This window comes from Oculina patagonica, chromosome 5, assembly GCF_052425735.1.
Source record: "Oculina patagonica isolate OP01 chromosome 5, crgOcupat, whole genome shotgun sequence".
Taxonomy (NCBI): domain Eukaryota; kingdom Metazoa; phylum Cnidaria; class Anthozoa; order Scleractinia; family Oculinidae; genus Oculina; species Oculina patagonica.
In genome coordinates this window covers 2,991,033-3,018,604 of record NC_135762.1, presented here as the reverse complement: position 1 = coordinate 3,018,604, position 27,572 = coordinate 2,991,033, and the positions used below count along the sequence as shown (strand labels likewise).

The window sequence follows — 27,572 nt, the reverse complement described above, 5'->3', positions numbered from 1 at the left end:
CATTTACACTATCCTTCCTTCAGTGGTACTAAACTTATTTTTTTTTTTATTGTTGGTATAAGGTGAATCATTTAATTCCGCTGTTTGTTCCACTTATTGTTCCGTCCTTTAATTTCGCATTTTTTGGAATCGCGAAATTTGCGAAATTAAAGTGTCGCAAAAATTTCATGTAATAAGGTACTTTGAAAATAAACAAATGTTATGGCTCTGTACATTTTAGAACTCTTTTTACTGAAATAATAACAATTGTAATTTCACTTCACACTGATAAACTTTACAAGTGGCAATTAATTTAAAATAATATTCTCCAAACAATGCAAAGAATCCATAACAAATTAGGCTGGTTCCTCTTTCAATAACCTTGCCATCTTATTGCAAACGTTGTTTCATCAAGACTGCAGCCATGCAGGATGTGCTTTGAAATGAGATTTTTTTGGAAAGTGATTCTTTACATTGAGGTGCATTCCTCTCGGTAATGTTTGGCGCACTTGGTATTTTCCTAAAATGTATCTGTCTGGATGCTGTTGGCCTGTGTAGCGTGGATCTATTGTGCCATCATGTATTGGATCTGATGCCAGGGTTCTGATTAATCTCATTACTGCTTGTTGCTCTGAAAAAAATTAATAAATAAATTATAAATAAAAATAGCACCAAGTTTATGTGTAGTTCGGAAATATCCTTCTCAACCAAAAACTAAGTTATGTAGAACTTCCTGTCTCAGACAGACTAATTTGACAAATTTGTTTCTCCTCAAAATAATATATTTTTGTTTCAGATCTAGCTGAATGTCTCCTCACAGCGTGAAGGCTCAGAAGACCATAACAAGACCATGAATTGCTTTTGCACACTTCGTAGGCCTAACAGCCAATAAACAGCTGGTAGGTGCGAGAAGTGTGCATGAGGTCTGTCATAAGTATAAATGCAATAAAAAATTGCAGCATTCAATCAATCATTTGATTACAGAAAAAAATATACCTTGGTGTTGAAGTCAAGGTCATATTCATTTGAATAAACATCCTCTGGCCATTGACTTACACATAGTATAGTATATAACAATAAATAAAACTATTAGTAACATCTTAATTAGCAGTACCTTCATTTCCAGCTTTCTTCAACCATCGATTCACAGCTGGTACTACATCGGGCCTGAATGTGGAACTAACAGTCTATTTGTAATGAGAGAAAATAAATAAAAAACAAAAATTAAATGAAAAGCTCTTTATATTAAACCTCAAATAAACCCGGCATATCCAATCAAACAAAATCAAACATCTATGTTGCTGTGAGTTCGATTTTCGAACCAATCCAACACAATCAATCTGATTAGATTTTGTTCAGAATGTGTCTCTTTATAAAAAAATCAAGCAGGACTAATCAGGGTGATGGTGCACCGTACAAAATGTCCGCAATATAAACAAACAGGAGTTCGGTAATCGAACGTTCGACTGAGTATGATTGTTGACTGTTCGGTAATCTAATGTTCAATTTTGTTTGATTGTTGATTGTTCGGTAATCGATCGCTCAATTTTGTTTGATTGAGGAAATCAAATTTTGAGTTCGATTATGTTCGATTAACGATTGGATACGCCAGGAATAAAACATATTGTTATAATATTATTTCAAATCACCCACCTCTTCAATTTGTGCTGTGTCATGTGCTGTATTCAACATGTTTGTTACTGTTTTCCTATCTGTTCAAAGGAAAAAAATAAATTAAACAAAAAAATCAACTATTAAAAATATGACAAGTATCTTACAAAAAAAAAGATTTTTTTTAACAGACAAGCATAAAATCGTCAGAAAACCCTTGGCGTCAATAATAAATATAAAAGGTTTAGTAACTATAGTGTAATCAGTTACATGTAAAATTAAGAAAAACCAAGATAAAATAACTACTCAATAAATGCACCTCAATAAATTACCTTTGACTGTAGCATTTTTAACCCAAGCTTGTGTTGCTGGTATTGCTTTTGGATTCATGACAGCTTTTAAAACCTGAAAGGAGAACTGATGTTACTGAAAATTGCAAAATACATGTAGCCTCCTTCGCAGATGTTCTTAGGGCTCGGCAGAAACGCGTGCCGAGCCCTAAGACGTCTGCGTAGGAGGCTAAAATACATGTGAACTGTCAAAATGTTATGCAAAATAAAGTCCAGAGGCACAATTGTCATCAGAGGGGTTGATAATAAATTCCCTGGCATCCAAAGTAGGTTCGCAATGTGTGCAGAGAGCTTCATGTATGTGGCTGAAGTTCTCTGCAAACATTAATGTCAGTAGTCCAATCCCTGCGAACTCTCCCTCTTTTGCCCCTGCATGAACCCAAAAAAGATCGAGTCCTTGCAGTTTTCCGCCTATCTGTTCTGTACTTGACAATCTAGTGACTTATTTTTGTTTGCTGTTACTGTAATGATTCGATTTAGCGCCCTCATTCCAATAAGCACCCCCTTCCGAATAAGCGCCCCTCTTCGAATGTGTTTTTGTCAATAAGCGCCCCTATTCCAATAAGCGCCCCCATTCTAATAAGCACCCCCATTCTTATAAACTCATGAACATTCACCGTATTGTACATATATGTGTATAATTTACTGCTAAAATGAACAATTCTTTTAAAGTAACTGAACTTTCAACAATTTGTTACTGTTACAGTTTCTGTTATTGTTAGCTTTATTTTATTAAAGTTTTGTTGTGAAAATTTGGTTGTTTCTCAAAAATTAAATAAGCGCCCTGTCCCAAATAAGCGCCCTGTCTCAAATAAGGGCCCTCCCTTGAGGTGCTAAAAGTAAATAAGTGCCCCGGGCGCTAAATCAAATCATTACGGTACCGGTAATTAATATCCATCCTTGATACCTAATCAGTGTCTATTATGCATCAAAGTACTCTTAATACTACTAATACTGTAAAAATGTTTTGATAGTAAAAATATGATTATATTATTTTTTGACTCACCTCATCTGTTCCTCTTTTTTCCATATCTTTCATTTCGCACAGTGTGTAATACATTGTTTGCTGATTGTCATTTGGTTCCTCAGGTTTATAACCAACTGCAAAGGATTAGGTTTTGAAAAAAAACAAATTGAATCTGAATCAAAATATGGAAAACACAGGCAAATAAAAAGAAATGAATGCCCAAGGAATACCTTTCCTGTTACTGGTTGATTAGCCTGCGAGCAGGCTCTCTATTTGGGGGAAACGTGAATATATTATTATTGCTCCTCGGTCGCTTCGCTCCCCGCGGCTCGCCCTCGCCGACTCGTGCCTTTGGCACTGTGGGATCGCGCCTTAGGCGCTCGAAGAGTTCAATATTCATGTTGCCCCCGATGAGGCCTGCTCGCAGCCTACTGGTTAATTGATATAATATTTTTTTCATGCTAGTTCTGAGAGTTCAAGGTGTAACCTCAAGACAATAATGCCTGTCTGATTGTTTTCTATATCTCATAACCAGAGTTTGTCACTCATCAGTGATATACTGTATATCTTACCTTCATAAGGGTCTTGTCCAGGTTTTTCTTTAGGTTTGGGAAATCCCTTGGCTTCCCTCAACCTTAGTCGCAAGAATGATCTGTGGAAAAATTGCAGGGATCAGCAGTTAATTTGGATCAAAGTGGTCTGAAGAGCAGCTACAATGTAAGTACATGGATGTGCTGCCGTTTAAAGTCTGGTCCCAATGAAGTTGGTCTGGAACTGGTTACACATCGGACATATAAGGTGTTCCAATCCAAATCAACCTGGCCCCAAATGTTCAAAAGATGGATAACGCTATCCGCTGGATAAATCAGATAAATAACTATTGGGTGGATAGCTCAGTATTTTTTGTTAACACTTATCCACTGGATAGCCATTTATCTGGTGGATAGCATTATCCACCCTTCTAACAACTGGGCCCTGATGTGTATCTTTCTGGTGTGGGACAGGCCAATGGATAATACCAGCACTAGTAGCACAGCCCCATTCCACTTAATATACCCTTTGTGACCAAACTTGTCAAATGATATTTGACGTGGGGGGGGGGGGGGGTGCATTGTGACCTGTTAGTTCTGTTGCATTTGGACTCTGAATGCAAAAGTCTAGTTTTGTTGTGTTGACTACTGAATTGGCTTGGCATTAACAGTTTACTCATCGTCTTTGTGTGATGTCTCAAACCAAAACTGTGTTAATAGAAGTAAATTTGATAAATTGTTTGGATTCACCTTCTGAAACCTGTTGTTTAGTTTTCTGAACTCAGAAGAACGCGAAACCACAGTTGTCACGCTTTGCATAGTGAACAATAACTGTTAAATACTTACCCCTACAAATGTTCCCACTTATAGTCAACAAAGCTAACACGCTAAACCGCTTGGATATTTGATACAAACACTTCAACAAACAAAAGAAACACAAACCTTGTTGGGTGAGGATTATTTCGCCTCGTTGGCGAAGTCGGTCGGCATGGAGTGGGTTCTTGAAGAGCTCTGTAGTTATGTGTTGTCGAGTAAGTTGTTGCAAAGTGGTTACATTTCACAGAAGGCAAAGGTTCACCAGGATTTTCCCAAGTGTGCTTCCATGACTGACGAGAGAGGCTGCGAATTTTGTCGAATTCCGTTTGCGATATGCCTTCCTTTCGTCTTTCGCGTTCTCTTAATAAGTCGGCAGACTTGGAGCGAAAGCGAAGATCATTTGGATAGCCAGGATTTGTTAAAATATGAGTCATAATTGCGACCCAATAAAATTTAATGTCGCAAAATTATCGAGGTTCCGGCTCCAGGCGTTGATTACGCTTTTGCGAGTGAAGATCGTGTAATAAACACAGAATATTACGCCTAGCTAGGCCAGAATTGATCTGTAGTTATTCCTCTCTCGGGCTTTGGCTTAATTTGTTCAAGAAGTCACTAAATCAACTGTACTCCCAGCAAGGATTCCGCCGCGCTCAGCAGCGAAACTGACAACAATGACATCGCTTAGTAACTTTAATTTATGCAACCTCGGGTTAATGAATAACCACGGCGCTTTGCTAATTGACTTCGCTTGTTATGCCATTTCGCCGAATACTTTTCCTCCCTCCCCGACCCCCCCCCCAGCCCCCCAAACCCACAAAGTATAAGCAGGGTTATAACCGGAATTCTACGGTATACCGCAAGTTTTAACAATGGCTAAATTGATTAATTATTGAAGGAAAAGAAAAACCGTATTCTAAAAGGCCATTAACTTCCAAATAGCGTTGTTTGTTGCCGACAAAGAAATTAAGGAAAGTTGAATAAACTGAAAGGCAAACAGAGTCATTTGTGGAAAGGGGACAAAATAATTAAAAGGGTACCCCTTTCTCAGAGAAGTTTAGAACCCTTATTTGATAAATCGGCTAAATTACAACGGGTAATGCGGCTAATGCCGATTTCTCAGAAATTCGTTTTCTCAAATATTTAACTGAGAGGAAAAAAAAGCTGATCTGCAAACGACAAAAGTAGCAACCCAACGCATTCCGTTTTTGGGGGTCAGTGAATTCCGTGAGTAAAGCTCGAATGTTTTCATCTTTCACATTCAGCTAAATTTGTGCAGCAATCACAACAAACTTAAAAGTCTGCGTGGCTCTTGGACTTCCCCTGGAGTTGGAAATTAAACAAACAAAACTCAAACAAAGAAGAGCAAATAAGCTAGACCAAAAAGTTTATGATGTTGTGAGAAGTAACTATACAAAATCAATTCAACTGGAATTTCTATGGGTTAATTTTTGCCACGGCAAGATCTCATTTATAATTAAACTTTTAATAAGGCACCGTCCATTACATCAGGACCATTAGCGCGAGTTTATTTTTAGGGCTTCTGTTCTTCGCATCAGTTTCCCTTTTTCGTTAATAATTGATTATGTGAAATCTTTCCCTAAATTGTCTGCTAAACGAAACAGTTCTAATGTTGCAAGCAAGCACAACAAAAGGTTCGGTATATGTTTGGCTAGAAAAATTAAACAAAATGTCCCATTGATTTATCTTAACAATATTACATTTCTCCGCGTTGCCAGAAATAGAATCAATTTAATACCCCGCGCAGCTCCAAAACACCTAAAGCAGTGGATTTTGAGCCGAATTGATCGCTTATTTTACTTCTCAAGACTTCAAGAAAACGTAAGTTTTTTAACTTGACTAAATGCTATCTTTTAAATATTTTTTGAGTGTATTTTTTCCGGCACGCATTGCAAAACTGTAACTTCGCCGACATAAATATGGGGTAAATTAAACATAAGTATAGCGAGTTCACTTTGGCGAAGTTTGGAGCTTTTTACTGCTGAATGTAGGTTTTTAAAATAGCTCAGGATTTCCTTAACTTTAAAGGTTATATTCGGATAATGAGATAGTTTACATAATTGGACCCTGCCTCTGTAAGATCTTTGAAAAGAAACTGAAAACGCCCTCAACAGGCAAAATGATGTCGGCTCCAAGTCAAGCCAAAACACTTTCGTGTTGAGAAACCACGTATGTGGTCGCTAGGCAACGGGAACAGATGAAGGGAAATGTTGCGTGCTGTTTGAGGAATATTATCAACTGTATTATATGAAACTGAATTCAAATCGTATTCTGAATTCCTGCTGCATCTACGACGAGAAGTACAAGGAATGTAGTGCAATAAAACAACATATTTTTATCGTCTCATCTCTCATCTGCTCGAATGTACGTGTTACGTTTGGTAGTAATAACTATTCAAAGTGGCTATGAGCCACTAAACTCGGAAAAGTTATTATGAAACAAGAATCGAAAACAACAAACTGACAAGGAGAGATTTGCTAAAACAAATGTTAGTTTAGTTTCATTGTCATCTAGCTGCTCATCGAGAGCAGACCGAAAGGGCAAGTGATAGAGTTCCCATCGGTTGCAAATTGTTTTCTTTCTTTTTATTTTTCCTTTTTGTTTTTTGAAGGTTAGGCAAAATAATAATATCATTAGAAAAATTAAGTTTTGGTCTATTTCAAGAAAACTGACATTAATACAATATTTCGGCTGGTAGTTAAGCATGCATGTACCGTATTTTTTTCGGCTATAAGCCGAGACCCTAGACTTTTAGTTTTTGGAACCAGTTAGACTCTGACAAAAAATAAACCCAAATCACTCGGCTGTAAGCCGAGACCTGATTTGCCTTCAAACTATAAAACAATCCACGTGCAGCGAATCAACATATTCGTTAAATCACAACTATGTAATTGAAAAACAACAAATCACTGATAAAGAATGAATTTATTAATAGAACCGTACACAAGCGTGACAAAACATTCACCTGAGTTCAGAATCCCATCTCAAACAATCACGCATTCTTCCGAAAAGCAGCTAGTTATCGATCATCATGCCAAAAGCTACTGGTTTTCAAACAACTAAACCTTCAAATTGAAAGTTGTCGCCGAGGTAGAGACAGTTCAGTCAGTTCAGAACAACTGCAAAATAGCCAGAGTATACGGGGTGTGTGATGATGATTTAGTGAATCTTCAGATGCTAGCGAAAAGATCAAGCAGATCAAGCGGGTGAACTTTAAATGTCATCAAAACGAAACATGTGCTGTTACCAGTATTTGTCGAGTATCCTCAATCCAATCAAACTCTTCTGAAGTGGTTTCTTTTAGCAGAGAACGTGAGAGAAGTCGTGGTATTTTAAGTTCTCGCTTTTGAACAAAAATATTACATGCAGCTGATTTCTGTCAGATCGTCACGGTGTTACAATGTTTACCAAGCGCGTGGGAACGAGCGCTTCTGATTGGCCAGTTTCTGGTGTCGCGACAACAAGTCAAATAGATCGATTCCTTCTTGACCCTCCTTCTCTTGAAAAGTCACGTTAGCAGTGATTCTGCTAGACTACGAGCAGTCCCTATTTTTTCGCAGAGTCCGTCGAGTTTGAAGCGAAATTTTTTTTCGAACTCTGCGAAAAATAGGGACTGCTCGTAGTCTATGATTCTGCAAATTAACTAAACTTAAAGAAAGGAACAGAAGGAAAGGAACAGAAACAGTCTCAGGCAGAAATAATTATTGTAGAAGAGATTTCGACGAAAAAAATTGGGTCTCGGCTTATTTCCGAGTGTTTCGGTTTTTTGTCGGAGTCTAACTGTTTCTAAAAACCAAACGTTTAGAGTCTCGGCTTAAAGCTGAATAAATACGGTATTTTTAATACATTATTTCGGCTGGTAATTAGGCATGTTAATATTATTCAACTTAACTAGAAATGTAGGTTATCAGAGGACAGGTCTAATTCTCTAGAGGCCGTAAAACACTTGCACGTATTGCGTGCCTATGTTTACAGGAATCGAGTGAAGGATGGAAGGAGTGAATTCACCTCGCCCACTACAACTCTTTTCCGAGTTAAAAATGATCATATATGTGCATAGACGGTCAGTGGCATGGATGGCGGTGATGGAATCGTAGTTATCAGTTAAATGTTCGGTGATTTCTCCGGCTATCAGTTAAAATTTCAGAGCATTTATCAGGTACCAGTAAATTGTGAAGATCTCAGATCTCACTATCAATTTCAGGAATCAATTAAGAAAGCGTCATTTCTCATTTCTCATTTCTCTCTTAAACGGTATTCAGCTATCAGTTAAACCGTTCTGCAGTCGCAAATGTTTCTCATGCCGTACATGATGAAGAATCAGTAGAGTGCTTCTTTTTTCCAGACAATACTGACAGCTGTTCACGATCATGAACTACTGCAGCAAACCCTCGTACAACTATAGACAGAAATCGACAGAGGAAGAGGTATGGGTAAATTTACTGATATGAGTCTTGTGTTGGGAGGCGCAGTGGCTTAATGCTTAGTGCGCTAGAATCCAGATCGAGCGGTCGCTTAATTTCGGGTCCTCGTTCTGTTTTTTGTTCTTGGACAAGACTCTTAACTCTCAAAGTGCCCTTTTTTAAGCAGGGGTATAAGGGGGCCGACAAATTGCATGTAGGGGTAACCTTCGCTTTTACAAAAGAAGAGATAGAGAGAGTCAACAAAGCATGACTGATACAGACTGACCCATGATACGCAAATGGATCTCCCAAAAGAATAGTTGCTAAAGGTTATGCTGGGTAAAGTAAAATCTGCGTTCGAGCCTAGTGGCCCATAAGGCCGGAGCTTATCCCAGTTTCCGTGTTAGCATTAAACGACTTTGTGTATTTCTGCCTATAGTAGGGTTACCCCCAGTTAAATTCACCGGTATTCATTTACATACCTGGGAGAAGAGATGAGACACTATGAGAGTAATGTGTCTTGTTCAAGAACACTACACTGGCAATGATCCAAGTCAGGGCTCGATCCTGGAGTCCAGAGTACTGACCATTACGCCACGGCGCCTATAGCCCGAAGAACAGACGATTGCACAAGGAAATGCTAAAAAAACATTTTCATTTTTCCGCTTTATTTTTTGTAGATACTGCCTCGTCTTTTCACTCCAAACAAGGCCCGTCGAGCACACGATTGGTTGAGAACCGGGCAATATGACGGTAAGTGCACAGTCACATGGCTGTCTCACAATCAATTTTATCATCTATCGTAACTCAGTCTTTCATATCTCTATCGTTTTTTTATTTGCTAGTAAATGAAGAAGGTTAGGTACAGAATATCAGTTAACAACTTTGTTCCTGTTTTACTGCAGAAAAACTGGCTGTTCTGAAAAAATTTTGGATTAAAGACGAGGAGAGACAAGCCACAGACAAGGTAAAAGGACTCGCCTTAGAGCAGTTTTCAATTGAGTGTCGTAAAACCAAAACCAAAGTAATTACTCTGGCCAATCACAAAGGACATAGACAATCTAGTGAACCATGCAATCAAAACACGAAGCAAATACATGTAGCTGGTACGAAGCGCGGGAAAACGTGCGCGAGCTAGTCACGATTGGTTTTGGTTTTACTCCTGATTGGCTGAGAAAGTGGCGCGAGATTTTTAAGCCAATCACTAAGCGTAGAAATGCAAAACCAAAGCAAACGCAATTAACTTTCGACACTCAAGTGAAAACCGCTCTATATATTTTGCGAGGTAAACCCATTTGCGGTTTACTTTTGGTGAAAATTACCTGTTTCAGGTCTCAAGTAATCCCAAACAACAACAGCAACAACAACAACAACAATACTTTATTTAACCATGCGACACCTAGGAGCGCAAGCGCTCGTTAAATTAAAATGTGTGCGTGAACGCAAAATTGTAGAAAAGAAAAAAAAAGCGGCATATTATACTACTAGCAGTGCTCAAAATTTGGCCAAATTATGCCAAAATTATGCCAGAATTCCCAAATTATGCTCACAAAATGACGTAGATTCTGTACATAGAGGCGCACAATAACGACACCAAATTATGATGTTTTTCAACTGATATACTGTTGTTGTAATTTTATTTGCGTTTTATGGCAGTTTGTCTCGGCCGTCAGCTGTCAATACTACTATTAGCGTAGCTAAAACACGCATTGCAAGAACATACTACCTAAATTTAATGTATTTCTGTAGAAAATACACCATATTTTAGTACTAAATTTTTTGAATTTATGCTCCAAAAAGTGCTAAAATTTGCTAATTATGCCGTGGCAGTGCTCGTGTAAAAGTTATGCTTTTTTGCTCCAATTATGCCAAAAGTTATGCTAGCACAATCCGGTAAGGCCTACTCTGAAGACAGAGGCCTCGTGTGTATTCTTTTTGTTAGCAATAAAGTGAATGTATATTCCTCTGTGTCATTTCAGGTTCTAAAGGAAAGTTTTCATCCTCAAGTAGCACCACGAGTCCGCATCTGGCTTAACGAGGCCAGAGAGGAAGGTTGGTGATAATAACATACAGTGTTGTTTCTATAAGTTCTATGTTAAAAGCGCAAAGTATAAGCCCTTGCCCTGGGAAAGAAGCTTTCTAAACTGTGATTCGCGCAACGCCACGCTAAAAGTTGCTCTGTCACTCAGTCGGCCGTGGAGGAACGGGTACCAGAGGAGTCATTGCAAGGCCCTCGTGAAGTAACATTCAGAACGGCTTATTTTAGAAAAGTTTTTAATTGAGTGTACATCGTCGTAATTTGAACACAACCAAGGCAATAACAGCAGCTTAACAAAGAAATCTTAACCGCACAATGAAACAACAAATGAAGCAAATACTATTGGGTTTGGTTTTGCTTCTGATTGTATTTGTGGCGCAAGTTTACTGGCAAGACGTAGAAAAACCCTATAAAGTTCCGCATCACTTTTGACAATTAATTGAAAAGCACTCACAGGCCAACCGTTCACACTAAACCGGCGTTTTCGGTCACTGAAAACGGAGCTTTTCAAAAACGCTCACCAAAGAAGCGTATCGTTTTCAAATTTACCCGGGTTAATGTGGACGGAAAACATTTTACGTGGCGTTCTTAAATTTCTCCGTTTTCAAATTTACCCGGGTCAGTGTGGACGGGGCCTCAGTTTCTAATTATGTATAAAAATCAGAAGTACCTCAATTGCATTAACGAAGATAATGCCAGTTGTCGACGTCATTCAGCTTATATACGCTTGCGTAATGTTTAGTGACGATGAACATTATCACATCTTAGCACAACTATGGAATGCCGCCTGCATCAAAAGTTTAAAAGAACGCAATGTATAAAACTCGCAATGAAAAGTTACTTCCTCCGCCTTCTAAACTCCGACTAAACACTTCTTATCTGCCGTCATTTCGGCCGATGATCGATTATGAAGGTTGGTGAATGATAATTTGACAATTTTAAAAAAGGTACCTAAAATTATTATCTGAGTAGTAGCTAATATTGCTAAGGGGAGGATTGTACGAGAATTTTTAAGCATATTTTACTTGATTCAACGAAATCTTATTTCAGAAACAGTTGGGTTTTCGGTGAATCAAACTTGATTCGAAAGCGCGCGCAACTACTATTATTGTTACTATCGCTTTCTTCAATCAGAATTGGCGTCAATTTAGTACACAGTTCGATGATAATTCCCCGTAAACTTGTGTATTTGAACTTTATTTTTGACCTGGCTAACCCACATCTTACCGTAGTGTTTACTGTGATAATCTAATCGCATTACAAATTAAACTACAAAACAAATCAAAGCGCGTTTAATGATCAAAAGTTTTTAAATTATACAGTCAGACCTCTATTAAGCGGCCACCCTCCATTAAGCGGCCATTTTCCAAAGTCCCGATTTATTTGTCGCTAGGCTTCTGTATTTGATACCTCTATTCAACGGCCACCTCTCTTGAGCGGCCGTGGCCACCTTTTTGCTGTCACAAGTGTATTATTTATATGGTTTTTTACCTCCATTAAGTGGCCAGCAAATTATCTTTCCAAGCGAAATGGTGACAGATGATACATACCAGCCGTGAAATATTTTGATTATTTTTTTTTTCACGTACTAACTGTTGATGAAAAAAGGCCTAAGAAACTTGTCAACGATTTTTTTGCATATTCTTCTGTACATTATCATTTCAACTACGTGCCCTCTGTGTTAGAGCTAGAACTATGCATGGGCTGGAAATGCACTTGATGTTTTGTTACAATAAATTTTGGATTTATCTTCATATATGTTCACTTTTTAAAAGCATTTTGCTATAAAGAGTCAATAAAATCATGTTTACTGTCATTTCTATCCAATTGCGGCCAACCTCTATTAAGCGGCCATTTTTCAAAGTCCCGAGGGTGGCTACTGAATAGAGGTCGGACTGTATATTATCGTTTTTTATTCCAATTAATATATATTCAACTAACCGGCAAACGATAAATCGATTTGGCATTTTATTACTTGTTTTACAATTCATTTTTTGTCTTTGTCCTTTCTATTAGAGAAAAAAGCTATCATGAAATTATTTCGGACCATTGCCAGCCAACCAACGCCAGAGAAAATATCCACAACGCACATCAAACCAAGCAAGCCTGTTCACGTTCCGAAGGCGAATTCCGGGGCGACGAAAGCTTACACGCACAACAGAAAAGTCCAAGGGAATAACGTCCGTCCGGTCTTTCCCGCGGCCGCTGGAGCACGTAAACATGGAAACCTAGTTTTCGTGGCACAGACGAGGACAGAGTTCGACATTGCCCCAGACTGGCGAGCCCCAATGCGTAGCGTGGTTCCTATGACCCAGATCACTCGTCGGGCTCCAACCCAGGAGAGGTTGCCAAGGCTGTCTAAACACGCCTGTTTACATGGTCAGCGGGACTTCGTAATTCATCCGGAATGGATTATTCATTAGATGTTAGGGAGAATTCCGTGCAAGAAACCAATTAATTTGTTTTTGTCTTTCCTTCTTTCTTTTTTTTCGTTGCGTGTTAGCATTCAGTTAGAAATAAATACTCATTATATTCACAATCGAACACCTTTTGTGTTTTCTTTGTTGTAAAATAGTTGTTGACTTTGTGATTTACCAAGAGAAAATAAGGGTTTTACAGAATAGAAGGATTTTGGCGTTTTACTTCCGGCCATTTTTTATTGTTTATACGGCCAATCAAATTCGATCCTGCAACGGAACTTTCGACATGTTCGAGAGTCGCTCGCTCAGTCAAGCTTGCGAAGTAAGGAACGAAGGCACGAGGTACGAGATTGGACGGATGCCATTGATGCCATCAGGACGACGGCTTGAGCATGCGCAACATGCCTCCTCTGTGAAAATTTACTTCCTGCCGCGTCTTTCGACAGTCGCGTCCTGGATGGTAAAAAGAATCCGCAATTTGACTAAAATCGTCAAGGAGGGATGCTTAGACCATTCTCCTCCCCAAAGCCGCTTGTCCCTCTTAGCCGGTAGAGACTAGGGCACGAGGAACAATTTTTTCTGGGGACACATGATTTGATTGGTTGTCTATCAACTTTATTGGTCTCAAAATGTTTACAATAAAAGAAAAGGACCAAAAAGGAATTGCGCGAACGGGAAAATAGTTACCCATGCGAGGCGCAACCCTAAAAACTGCCCTTAAAACTAAAAAGATTGGATTGGCTAGAATTGGCTAGAGTTAACTTCTCTTTGTTGAAATTCTAGCCAATCAAATCATGTGTTCCCAGAGCTACGTATATACTTGTTCCTCGTGCCAAGCGAGGAACAAGCAGATCTGGGGACGAGAATGTGTTTAGACACTGTGGGCACAGAAGATGCCAAAAGGTGCACTGTGTGAATGACGACCAAAATTTCAAATTAATTATCCTATAACTTGGCACCAATATAGAACTCGTCATTCTTTAAAATCCTATGTTTTTAGTTTACAAGATCTTGGCATTTTTGACGGGAAAATGACGTCACAAAATTGCCTAATGTTACTATTTGAAAAACCTTTCACAAGGATCTGAAAACTGAAAACATTTTTGAAATATGATATCCACTTAAAAGATAGATTAACGTTAAGAAATTTGTGCCAGCTGTCCGTATCCTTTATCTCTTTTTCCACACGTAAAATTACGCAACAGTAGAAATCCACCTCTCATTTATAACCCTGCCAAGATTTATTCAGATTTATTACAATTTAGTGACACACTGTTGTGACTTCTACCAAAATTTTCTAACAGAAATAGTATATTCCTCATTAATAATTCAAGTGCATTCTTTTCTCGCGACATTTGTCGAATTCTCACTTATTCATGCACAAAAATCTTAACAAATAATTCTGATTGAACAAAAAGCACATTTTTCGAAGCTGCAATGAATTTAAATTGCGTATATAAAGAAGTCTCAAAGGACACGCCGATCATTTGGGTGTTGTTCACTGTTGTGTGCTGTGGAGCTGAGTTCTTCATCTTCTTCCATGTGCTCCCGCTTCTGGTAAGCCAACGTTTTCTTTATCTATTTTCTTTTTTAGAGTTTTTTATTCGTCTAGTTTGTTATAGCTTTTCTGGCATTTCGTTTTGTTTAGCTTTCGGTTCAATTTTGGCGCTTTAACGGTTAAACTGGTAACCATTCTGCTGTGAAATTTTCGGCGTGCTTATCGGTGACGCTATAAAGAGATCGTCGTTCAATCGGCTAGTTTAGTTGAACTTGTTGAAATACTCATTGAATCAGAGATAGAATTTGTCTTCGTGAGCAATCCATTGGTAAGAGTGTTTCTTACGAACGGCTGCTGGTTAGAATGTTTACACTGCTAATGCACATGATACTTTGTCGTTCGTAGTTCAGTTGGTTTGGAGTGCTACCGTGCACATATCTCACCCGTAAAAGGTCGGTTTCAAATTCTTTGTTGGAAAGAGAATTTGTAAACATAACGGCAGTCATTCCCATAACTTGAACATTTTTTCCCGCAGATTAAATGAGACTTTCTGACAGCGAGGAAGGTACTACATTTGACTGAAGTAGGCGTGCCTTCACTACACATTCCTTTGTCCGAGTTCACGCTGATAAATTTGCTTACAAGACCTAACAACATCCGTCTTGTTTCGTCGAATTTCAGGTAAAAGAAAATTGTTTACCATTGATTTGTCTAGAATACAGAATTTTTAAAAATGTTATTTTATAAGTCGGTATCTTTGCAATTCTGTCATATGCACGGTTTCCACCGTTTTGAAGTTGATAAGTTAGTGACGTTAATTACAGCGGTTCTTAAAAATAAAGGTAATTATATCTTGATGTTGTAGCGAACTGTCCAAATTCTTAGAATCATTGTGGAATTAACATGTCTATCGGTAAATAATGTCAAAAAGTGTTGCTTTATGAAGTCACTGCAGGATGCCTCTATGTAATTAACTTAGTTAACTTCTGGCAAAATTATGAAATTTACACGACTGAGAATTTGCTGAATGAAAGAAAACTAGCCAATAGAAAATAAACCCGGGGGGGGGGGGGGTACTCCCATATGTGGCCTATATAGGTATGTGCCGCCCGATAGGGTATGGGTTTTGAGGTTCTCGGTCCTTAAATAGGGTATCATTTTTGCTCCTTTTGGCAATGTGTTCCCGGTGTGATCCTTAAATAGGGTACCTCAATTCTATTAGCTAAAATAAACACCCAGCTAAACGAAAAAAAGGATTTCTTAAAACTGAATTTTCTGTTCAGGTATTAGTAAAGCGATTTTATAAAGATTTGTGTCTTGCCGTGCGCGGTTAGCCGTTATATTTGGGTCGTCACGGAACGCTTCTCCCCTTGAATAGGGTGTCATTTTTCGGTTTTGGGCCTTAAAAAGGGTATTAATTTTCGCTTTCTTTATCCTTAAATAGGGTCAGGGTTTAAGAACCTTGGCGGCACACTCCTATCCAAAATTTATGGGAGTACCCCCCCCCCCCCCGGGAAAATAAATAGCTAAAATTACGTTTTATTGATGCTGCGGCTTTAATTATTTTTCTCTAGAATTGAACACAGACGTTGAATCAAGGTACAGTAGAGCCAGTTTGGATTGCAGTGTGGAGCTCTTGGAGTTTGGCGCACAAGGACAGTTCACTATAGAAACCATTTTTATCCAGGTAAGTAATTACATCCCGGCCCTATCCCCCACCGGAGGCAAGCTAGGAACTAAGAGAGAAAGTACTAACATCATTGCATTGTTTTGTTATTTCTTCTGTCGTTTACACGTCAACGGTTCGGTTTCAGTCCAAGAGTGATCAAAATCAAATACATTTTCGACTGTCTTGTAAGGAAAGTAGCTAGCTTTTATAGGGTATTTACTAAAGTTCAACTGACAATCAAAAAATCAAAAATGACAATTTAGAAACAGTAAGGTATTCGGTATTAATTCCTAGCATCCAGTTCATCAACTTCATCCAAACTGTCAACTATTGTTATTTCTAATAATTACTATTAAAGAACTACTCGTTTGAAGCCAAAATGTCTGACTTGACAAAAATTTAAACTAGAATTGTTCAATGATATTCCCGCTTTCTTTCTTGAACGCAGATATTTTAAAAGAAAGTGCAGCCATTTTGGATCGCAGTGTGTGGCTCATGGACTCTAACGACAGTTGATTTCAGATAACTGAGTACGTCATAGTTTTATTTCTTAGACTATATGTTATGTTCAGTTTCAGTTCAATGTAAGAGTCAGTCAAGACTTATGCCTCATAGAATGTTGTAATCTGGTTATACCATACTTATAAGACCAATAATTAACTAGGGGTGTCGAATGGTAATTGCGAGATTTCGCGAGACGGGGAGACTGATATCTTTTCTGCAAGCCCAAGACCTTTTTAGCCTTGTAAAAGAAATCGAGACTCCGTGAAGGCGTCAAAGAAAAATTCGAGACGGCGAGAACCCTGAAATTTGGCTAAAATTTTGCGAGACACGCATGTTTTTAAGGACCATTCACCACCCCTTTAACTGATAAATTAAAATTAAATGAAAATTGTAAAGTAGGACATATTGTCTTGAGGAAATACCAGATTTTCAATACGAACATAAGGAGAAATATATGACAATCACAATAACTATTTTGGGAGTCAACGTTTAACTTTCGAACATTGTTGTTTCTAGTTTTAAGAATTACATTCCTATATTTCAATGGCGTATTTATGAGTAGAATAGAACCATAAACAGAAATTAGCCGTTAATTTAACGATGTTTCCGCCTTTTTCCTCCAGGTTGAACGATATACGTTAAGAAATAGTGCAGCCATTTTTGATCATGTTGCAGTCTGTAGCTCGTGGACTTTGGTGCAGGTTGACTATTGGTCATAACTGGAAATATTTCCTTTCAGATAAGTTTTTCGTTTTTTTCTGCCGGCTTTTGTTGTCGTTGTTTGCCGTTTATAAATGTAATGTCTACTTACCGTAACAACTTATCATCAAGTATCTTGCAATTAAAATCATTAACTGTAGAGTATTGCTGTGATATATTGCGAAATTCTCTCAACTAACATTGAAAGATAGTAAAAAAATGAGCAAGGAGAAGTTTTATTTTAAGGTACGGTTACTCCATACCTTCGTTGGGTTTCCTTTAGGAAAAAACAATATTTGATCTTAAATTTCCAAAAAATAGAAATAATCAATCTCAGTTTAGACACAAGCAAAAAGTGAATAAAAAACAACAACCAAAACAAATCAATCAAACAAACAAACAAAAACGCTCATTAAAGCTAAACAGAATCGCCCCCCCCCCCCCCTGCAAAAATCTTATTCTGCTTGCTGATATCGCAAGGGCTCACATTGCGTATCTTTAATAAATTATTTATATTCCTCACTTGGCGGCTCGTTATGTGGACACTATTCTCAGAGGAGGCCTGAAGTGTTCATAAGCTTTCATAAATCTTTTATTGAAGTGAAGAACTCTCTCATCAATCAGGCATAAGCGCCGTTTTCAAATTCAACACCACACTTAGGTCACACTTGCTGCGACCGAAGGACGCTGTCGACTTGACTTAGCAAGATGGCGTGGTTTACAAAATTTCCTGTGAATGCAATAAAGTTTACACCGGCGAGATTGAGGAATGGATGTAGGAAAGAATCTAAGTACGACCACAAAGCTACTTCGTTTCAGAGCTCAAGATTTCCACTGGTACACTTGGTTAAAACTTCACCCAAACAACATCAACAGGCATATTTGAATTAAGACCCAGAAGCATGGACTCCCATCAATACGGCAGTGGACCGCTGTCGGGAAAACCTCTTGCCAGGACAGCGAGGATCAAAATCAGCCAATCACAGCCGACCATTGTGCTAAAATGATGGTGACACCTCATCAGTCCACCCTTATCGCCTGATGAACACTATACCAATTATAAGCAATCGATACTTCGAAATGATAACGCCTTATTATTATTGTGCTTTACAACCATGAACAACAATAAAATTATTCACGAAGCTTCAACTTGTTGGCTCACAATACTTTAGGCCGAGTTGAGATCACTCTATGAGTGTTGTCTATGTATTCTATGGCTAACCTAATGATGCGGCTGAAAATAGTTTACTGTAAACAAGTAAACCATTTATCAGTCCAATCCAAATGACGTCAGAATCTGTTGCCATGGCAACGTCAAAAAAGGGTCAAAGATACTCCATTTTTGGCGTTTTAAGTTATTAACATAACAAATACGCTGTGAAAGATTTTTATATATATATTTAAAAAACAAAAGTATATATATTTATAGATTTAATTTCTACAGCCGTTTTAACAAACTGAAGCTGGGTTCAGAGCCACCTTAAATTTGTAAAAAATGGCGTAGCTCTGAACCACAATTACAAATTTAAAAAAATTGTAAAAAGGTCTTCTCTACTGATTGGACAAAAATATAACGAAAACAACAACTTTGAACGAGCAGTTCTCGAGTTCTTTGATTGGGTAACATTAAGTATTTCGAAAGAGATTTTGGCTGGGATAAGAGACGAAGGAAGGCGGATATCCGTAGTGCTTATATAAGCTGAAACGAAGTTGACCCGACAACACCTTTGATGGTGAATGGAAGTCAATAAAACGTGCATGCTGGCTTCCAGTAACGGCACTTACATACACTTGTCTGTTAGGCCTGTCCCGATTGTGCTCGACAACTTTTGAACAACATTTTTCCTGTCGAGCAACTTTTTGCAATCTTTAGACCGAAGAATTCCGAAGATTGTCTGAGTGTTGTTCGGATGCCGTACGAACGATTCCGAGCATTTTTCGAACTTTCCGAAGATTAACGAAATTTGCAGACGATTTCCGAAGAAGCTCGTCAGGAAGCTCTTAGGAAACATGACTTCTTCGATCCCTTCAAGAACTGTTCTTTGTGAATGGAATTTTGGCAATTCAACGAATTTTGGGCTTAAAATGCTATATAGTTATTTCTCATTTCATTGCATAAAAATTCTAAGAAATCTTACCTTTATAGCGAATTTAGCATATATTTGGGGAATTTTCTTATTTGAAAGCAACGTTTTGAATTTTTTAAGCAACGTTGGAGCAACTATTTGTATTCTGGAGCACTTTTTCAGCAACTTTTTGGTATTCGAATGAGAAACTTTCCAGAATTTTACGAGCACAATCGGGACATGCCTATTGTCTGTTACAAATTGTTCAAAGATCTGTAGGAAATATACCGGTATATATATATTTTTTTTTATACAAAGATTTATGTGAAATTTATCGCGAAGGTATGGAGTAACCTTTACATAAAGTTCGTTATTTTCGGGAGTCAATGCGAAACTAACTATTGTATTATTATTGTATTATCCATAAACTATTGTATTATCCAATGGGATTTATAAACTTCTTAACGTTCGACTAAGTTAACCCTATTCAGACCGGGCTTTTTTTGGACCTTCTCAGACCGGGGGGGGGGGGGGGGCTTCGGAAGCCCCCCTACGTAACTTCCAGAATATTTATGCAATCACCATGAAACTTATAGGATGTATTGTATGTCCGAAACTCTTTCTTTTGGTATACGTCACGTGGGATGGTGACGTCACATCACGTGACAATTACATCATGATGTCAAAACAGCCGCCATCTTGGATCCGCCATCTTGGATTTCAAAATTTTTCCAAAATGCCAGAAAACCACCCAAAATCACTGCAAAGTACTCAAAATAAATAAAAATGTGCTTTAAACCCGTAAAAATGTAAAAATAAATCCATTTAAGTAGATTTTTATTAACAGAAACACGCAAAATTACAAATTTGGAAAAACATGCCTGTCAAAATGCCGTTGCCATGGTGATGTCAAGTTCCTGACACATCATCCAACCCTACCAAATTGTTGCCAGATTAATTTTAGGAAAACTCAGAAAGTTTGGCAGCGTTTGGTTAAATCTTAAAAAAGTTATAAAAGTTCAAAGTCAGCGCGGGCCTCAAAAGCCCCCCCGGTCTGAATAGGGTTAATGCTGTTTTCGTTTTCTCCAGGTTGAACGCAGACATTGTGAAAAAAAGTGCAGCCACTTTGGATTGCAGTGGTTAGCTGTTGGACTCTGGGGAAGGCTGACACCGGAAACATCTTATGTAAGAAGTTCATCATATCTTGTCTTTTTTTATTCTGTCACTCACCAAAAAATCTTTCAGTCTAAGAGTGATCAAATCTCGTATCTCCTTACCATATCGATATATTGTCAAGTATCTTGTAAAAACGCCCGCTAACTAGGAAGTATATATTGTCTTGATTTACCAGCAGAAAAAGAGTCTCGAAGAGTCATAAATGTATCAGTAAGGATTGTGAAATAAATGAAATGATCTTGGTAGTGAGCAAGCAATTTTAAACAAGTCCTTTGTTTGGTCTGAAAAAAATTCAAGGCTACAACGTAACTCGAACCCATGACCTCCGCAATACCATTGCTCTACGAACTGAGCTTTGAAGCAGCTGGTCAATTGATGGTTCAAGAATTGATATTTCGAGTTGGTTAATTTGAAAGTGACAATATTATAGGCATGATGGGTAAAATATTAGCGTGCTATTCGTATGTCCTATTGATCAGTAAACGGAAACTGAAATCGTTCCTAAACGATCGTCAAAACAAAACAAAATTGCCTAAGTTAATGTTTTCTTTCTTTCTCCAGGTTGAACGCGGATATTGCGGGAGAATGGGCAGCTATTTGCATTGCAGTGATTCATTAGCCCTGTACTCTGGCGCAAGATGGCATTGGAAACATCTTATATAAGATAAGTTCATCGTATGCTGTCTTTTTGTTCTGTCGTTTACCATAAAAAGAATAAACGGGATTCGAACCCTTGACTAACGCGACATCGGTGTGTTGCTCTACCACATGAGCTACGAAGTCTTGATACTTTGGGAGCAAGACAATTGTGTAGGTTCGAGAATTGATATTTCGAGCTGGTTAATTTGAAGCCTACAAATATCATTCGCATAATCAGTAAAATATTAGTGTGCTATTCGTAGGTCGTATTGATCAGCCAACGAGAATTAACATCGTTCCTACATTTTTGAATAAACAAAGGAAAATAGCTCAAGTTAACAATGTTTTTCTTTTTTCTTTTTTCAGGTTGAAGGCAAATATTTTGAAACAATGTGTCGCCAATTTCCTAGCTTTGCAGTGATTTGCTTCTTGACGCTAACTCACGGGCCTAAGATGACATCGGAAACATCTTATTTAAGATAAGTTCGTCATAGTTATCATGTCTTTTTGTTCAGTTGTTTATCATAAGAAGTTTCAGTCCAAGAGTGATCAAAATATAATATCTCCTTTCCACATTGATCCTTTGTCGTTAAGTAGAAAACTGATTGTCTTGATGTACCAGCAACAAAAACAAAGTAATCAGTGAGGATGCAGAAAAAAATAGTTCATTTACTTAGAGCGAGGCTTAAGGGGGGTCCAAAAACCGCAAAACCGCGCAGAAATACGCTACAAAACCGCAAATCGCATCAAATTTTACCACAATACCGAAACCGCAGTTCGACTAAACAAGAAATTCGACTAAACAAGAAATGTTACTAAGTAAATAGTCGAAAAAAATGGAAGCATTCTATTCTACAAAAGCATGCTAGCGCTTATATTGTGAAACAAACTTGTGACTGCTCATGTGACCGTGAAAGTAATTTGTGACAAAAATTAAGTTTAAGGTGACGACCAATTCCAGTTTATTTATTTATACAATCCTCATAAGAGGCCGCAAAACAAATCAGTTTCAAGGTGTGACTGGATTTTCTGATTACAGTTTGTTACTGAGTAGCTTTATAAATTAGCAGTTAAATGTAAAAATTCGATACAAACCACTTCTTTTTTTAATTACTGACATGTCAATTATAACTGCGCCTATAGCACGTTCGTTTTCCGGTAACCAGCTATCGAGATAAGATGAAAAGTATATTTTCTATTTAAAATATTTCTACATTATTAAAAAAAAGTGATGAGATAAAATGTTAACTAGGGGATATTGTCTTTATGTAGTTCTTAAATCTCAAATCTAATTTATCGGACAGTATGGCAATTAAAAATTGTGTGGAGAATTTATATTTAAGATCATTACTGAAAGGGAACCAATCGCGTTAATTTACATGTAGTCTGTTATGTGACCACATATGAAAAAAGATAGTTTGATTTCATGTTATAGAGTAGGAAGATGGACGCAATTCGACCAAACTGAAATTCGATATAGTATTCTTCGTCGCTTGCAATTTATTTTAAGAAAAAGGCAGTTTCAAATCTCGCATCATTCAGTACAAGTTCACTGTGATAGGCCTACAACATGAAGCAAGCAGTTCAAAAGAAATGTAAACGGGAACATTCCATTTAAAACAATTAGGGATAGTACAAAAGGGATAAAGTCTAAATCTCATTACCATAGTGATGCATTGTCAAGAATGTTGTAAAAAAATCATGGACTAGGAAAGATTGTCTTGATGTACCAGCAACATTAAAAGAAATTTAGCGACTTAAATGAACATTTCGGGCGGTTAGCATTTAATTTTTTGATTACGTATTTGATCAATAAGTTCGAACCAAACCTGTTCGTCAAAAGTCGGCAAAGAGAAAATTCATTTAATATGAAATGGGGAAAGGGAGGAGAGGGGCGGGACATGAAGATGCGGCATCATAAACCCACCCCACCCCCCTTTAATTTGTAACTGAAATTTCATGGCACCCATTCCCAAACAGCACACCAGATCACAATTTCTACAATCCAAAACACTGACCATGATATTTATGAGTAAAAAGAAGTTTTAGTTACGAAACAAACTCATCAAGCACCCCCCTCTTGAAAAATGTTTTCCAACTAAGCTCAATACTTAGACATATTTCCACATATAGTTCAGGAGGGCCGAAAAAGTCTTGAATGATTCAACACTTACACTTAAAAACTGGGCAAATAATGAACTGAATGGGAAAATCAGTTGTTTACACCGATGTTTTAGATATAACTACAAAATACTAGGTAGTCTTTTTGGTTGGGATACAGCTGCTGCTGAAGAAAGGAAAATGATGAAGAGAAAAAAAGATCAAAGAAGAAAAACGTCACTGAAACGGCAGAAAGATATGGTATACATTAGCAAGCATTCAAATTAAAAATCTATGGTGAAGTCCTCGCAAATGCAGTTTTGTCAAAGTTGGCAATGATCAAGCTCCACCCAAGGCTTCACATCAAGGCCCTAGAATATCTCATCGAAACAGATGTGATGGACGACGTGGAGCAAACCACAGTATACTCAGACCTACTATGGGCAAGGAAATCGTGATAAATGGCAAAAAGACAAATCAGACGATGTCACTGATCAAGAGTCAGACTCCCGAAAATGACAGTGGTGAAGCCAATGATGAAAATGAAAGGATGTCGTTGAAACTTCTGTAAGAAATGATTAAATAAAACGTCAAAGCTCAACGTTTAGATATATTTCTTGTATTCAGGTTATAAATTGGACATTTGCAGGTTATGATAGAAGAAAAAAACATAAAAACGTCAGTGTGAATATAAAAAGAAAAAAGTTCTGCAACCCCTTGTGACCACATAATTTTTCCACAGCCCCCCACAAGCATGCTCCCCCCCCCCCCCCACAACGTCTTCATATCTCTCCCACCGAGCGCTTCCCTCCACTTTCATATTAAATGAACTTTTTATACACACTTCATTTTTACAAAATACTAGTCATTCGTTTGGAGAACACTGATTTTCAATTCGTGGGCAAAAATAAACATGCTTATGCTTCATTTGTGAAACCAATTCTTTGCATTCAAGAGAAGTCGAACTTGACAAAAGATGAACATAGTTTCAAACGATTTGCGTTAGAATATTGAGAAAAATAGTGTTACAGTTTACTAATTATACAACAATGCTGACTGAAAATGCGAGAAATACAATCATTTAATAAAGGCAAAAGCGGTTTCAGCTTTTTTCAACCAGATTTTTTGATTACAATTGCAATGTGCTAGTTACTAATAAAGCAGTTTACAATATTTTTCCAGGGTCCTAAAATTTGAAATTCTCTACCAGAATCGATCACTGGTTCGAGTAGCTTCTCTTCTTTTAAGAAAAAAATGATTAAATTTCTAATAAAATGAGTCTGAAATTGGCCTAGCTGCACATTCACAGCGAAATTACAAACTTATTGCTAACCCGAGGTGGCCTCCCCCATAAGCCTTGTGGTTTCTTGGAGGTCTCCTCGCCCTATCTTTTTAAGTTATTTTAATTTGTATTTGTAATTCTGAAGTAGCAAATAAATGATGATGATGATGATGATAATTTATAGTAAAATGCCTACAAAGTATTTACCGACTTAAAAGAACATTTATAGTGATTTCAGTGGCATGTCAATAATAACAGCGCCTTTAACATGTTCGCTTTCCGATGACCTAGTATTAAGGTGGGATGCAAAATCTGTTTTTCCCTTACAGTGTCAATATACAGTAACCAAAAACAGGTTATGAAAAAATCGTCAATTCTCTCAAATATGAAGAAATATGGAAATCGCAAAAAACATAACGCAGTCAAATATTAAGTACTTACTGAACAATACTTAATGCGTCCAATCCTGGACATAAGTTATAAAGTGGAAAATATTGTCTTGATGCAGGTTTAAATTCATTCATCTAACATTCGGTGAAATGTTTAAAACTATGGCGAATGCATTAGTATGGAGAATTGCTATTAACAAGTAAGATTTATACTGAAAGAAAAGCAACCGTGCAAAGTTTAGTCTGTTCAGACTTGTTAAACTGAATTTGTTTGATTGAATTGCAAGGCGTAGAGTAGGTAGAATAACTCAATACGTCCAAATTGAAACGCTTTAGTCTTCTTCATCATTGGCAACTTCTTCGTGTGCAATGTTGTTAAATCTCCGCCAATAGAGTACTTATTTCTTTGAAGTTAAACAATTTCTAGTAATATTCCACCTGCTATTTATCTTAATGATTTTGTTTCTTGCCTATTAAAAAGGAGAAGTTAGATTTTGATCACTCTAACTTGGGTATTAATGGGGGTTAAAAAAAAGTTATTATTTTCCTTCACAACGAATTATGTACTTGTCAATAAAGAACTGCTTTCTTTCGTTGCTAATAGAATTTCGTCTTATTTTATAATTATGAAAGCAAACGACAGAAAATGAAACAAAATTTAATAACCAAACATAACAGGACGATCCCAGGATTAGTTGGTTGCATTTACTTTTAATTCTTACATGGCTAACCTTTATTCTAGGTTATGTGGTCTAATATACTGTCAATGTTTGATCCTCTCAGCAGGTACTCAGAGAGTGAACAATCAAGAAAATGAACAACGACACAGCGCCTGAGTGAATTAACGAGAAGTTGAAGAACATTTGGAAACGCGAGGGACTTTTTGCCAACAATAATAATGATACAAACACTGAGTGTAAATAAAGGATCGTTTCACACTTTTGACATGTACCTTATAGAAAATGTTTACTTCACACGTATATTTATTACTTGTTAATGAGCGAAAGAAACGTTCTAATCAGTGTAAAGAAAACAATGTCAGAAGCAGGGAAAAATAAACAGGTATATAATCCAATGGTAACTTGCAAACAAATGCCATCGTACATTAAAGGTTAGCGAAGTTTTTTTTTTAGCTCTCTGCTATTTTTTCTTTTTGATATTATTTTTTTGGTAAATAGTGTTAGGAAGCTGTCAAAACAACGCCCATTGTCGTGTAGGCAATTGATAAATATGGCTTTGTAAACTTTACGGAGAAAATAGTTTTATTGTACACTGAGTCATCTTTAATCCTTATTCTTATAAGTAATCACCACACAATAAATGAGTCAATATAAACAAAGTAAACTTCACGACTGTAAAGAAGATACTAAGAGCAGATTAAAGGCTTGACCCAAATGCTCTTAAAACCTTTCCACAATTTGACATTACTAAGTCACAACAATAATAAGAATATAAAATATGCCACATCACTTGAAGAGTGAATGCGGTGAAACTTGTGTCGCTGTCCATTACTTTTACATTTAATTTTAGTTTACTCCGATGAGCGATTCCCTCTTGCCCAAAGAAGGTGATACCAATTGGTATATATACGCCCACTGTGGGAGAAAGTCGAACTTTAATAAAAAATTCTCAACTTTCTTTGGGGGAAGATTACGGAAGGGAATTTAACTCTGATTCATAATCCTCCAACCACCTGGAGGAGACGATTGTGGATTGAAGTTTAACTTCCACCAGCAATCCTACACGTTACCTAGAAGTAAGGATTATAGGGGGATTTTTACTCCCGTCCACAATCCCTACTTTCCCAGAAGAGAAGACTGTAGGAGGAAGTTTAATTTCCATCAACAATCTTCATTCTCCCAGAGGAGAAGATTGTGGGAGGACATTCTAATCCTATCCACAATCCTCCACTTTCCCAGAGGAAAGGACAGTGGGAAGAAGTGTAACTTCCATCCACAATCTCAACTCTTCTCAATGTAAGAGAGAAGGATAGTGGATAGGAGTACAATCCTTCCCAACATACCTCTGAGACAGTGAAGGGCTTTGGATTGGAATAGAACTCACTCCCTAAATCTTTTCTTCCAAGAGGATGGAGGACTGTGGATGAAGTTTTAATTTCAACCAACGCTTATCTCTCCTGGGATAGTGGACGATGGTGGATAAGAGAAAATCTCTCTACTAATCCTCACTTCCAGGAGGGTGGATGATTGTGTAGGAAGTTAAAACTTTAACTCATAGTTGTCTCCCTTGGAAGCTTGAAGGATTGAGGATAAGAGTTAAACTTCCTAGCCCAAACTTCCGGCTCAACGAGGGTAGAAAATTTTTTGATGGAATAAACAGCTTCTCCCACAAAGGAAGTATATACCTAAAGTTGTTTAATCTTCTTAAAAAGAGATGGGTTACAACAGGGAGTAAACC

The 27,572-nt window shown here is 37.5% G+C and overlaps 3 protein-coding genes across 4 annotated transcripts in view; 2 read left to right on the top strand and 1 right to left on the bottom strand.

The window, feature by feature from the left end:
• LOC144654860 (uncharacterized) overlaps positions 1–27,572 on the top strand; it is a 175,537-nt gene that overhangs the window by 12,375 nt on the left and 135,590 nt on the right. The gene's annotated exons all lie outside the window — the stretch shown is intronic.
• On the bottom strand, positions 126–5,000 carry LOC144654782 (uncharacterized). The gene is made up of 7 exons (XM_078515006.1): positions 4,380–5,000; positions 3,480–3,559; positions 2,947–3,041; positions 1,923–1,995; positions 1,633–1,691; positions 1,094–1,166; positions 126–610 (listed from the first exon to the last, which is right to left on the bottom strand). The coding sequence occupies exons 1-7, from the start codon at positions 4,685–4,687 to the stop codon at positions 390–392; spliced, it is 909 nt and encodes a 302-aa protein (XP_078371132.1). The 5' UTR covers positions 4,688–5,000; the 3' UTR covers positions 126–389.
• Positions 3,492–13,250, top strand: LOC144654783 (uncharacterized). Of its 2 annotated transcripts, none has more exons than XM_078515008.1 (6): positions 3,492–3,624; positions 8,617–8,698; positions 9,355–9,427; positions 9,580–9,641; positions 10,654–10,726; positions 12,729–13,250. In XM_078515008.1, the coding sequence occupies exons 2-6, from the start codon at positions 8,642–8,644 to the stop codon at positions 13,133–13,135; spliced, it is 672 nt and encodes a 223-aa protein (XP_078371134.1). In that variant the 5' UTR covers positions 3,492–3,624; positions 8,617–8,641; the 3' UTR covers positions 13,136–13,250. The 2 variants fall into 2 exon arrangements, with proteins under 2 accessions (XP_078371134.1, XP_078371133.1); XM_078515007.1 differs by lacking the exon at positions 3,492–3,624 and adding an exon at positions 5,990–6,092.

Bases quoted from the DNA above. Each gene is read 5' to 3' on its own strand.
- LOC144654783 (XM_078515008.1), top strand. From the start codon at position 8,642: ATGAACTACTGCAGCAAACCCTCGTACAACTATAGACAGAAATCGACA. The intron at 8,699-9,354 runs GTATGGGTAAAT...TATTTTTTGTAG, and splicing joins AGAAATCGACAGAGGAAGAG to ATACTGCCTCGTCTTTTCAC. The intron at 10,727-12,728 runs GTTGGTGATAAT...CCTTTCTATTAG, and splicing joins TAACGAGGCCAGAGAGGAAG to AGAAAAAAGCTATCATGAAA.
- LOC144654782 (XM_078515006.1), bottom strand. From the start codon at position 4,687: ATGACTCATATTTTAACAAATCCTGGCTATCCAAATGATCTTCGCTTT. The intron at 1,996-2,946 runs GTGAGTCAAAAA...TTCTCCTTTCAG, and splicing joins AAAAAAGAGGAACAGATGAG to GTTTTAAAAGCTGTCATGAA. The intron at 1,167-1,632 runs GTGGGTGATTTG...CATTACAAATAG, and splicing joins ACACAGCACAAATTGAAGAG to ACTGTTAGTTCCACATTCAG.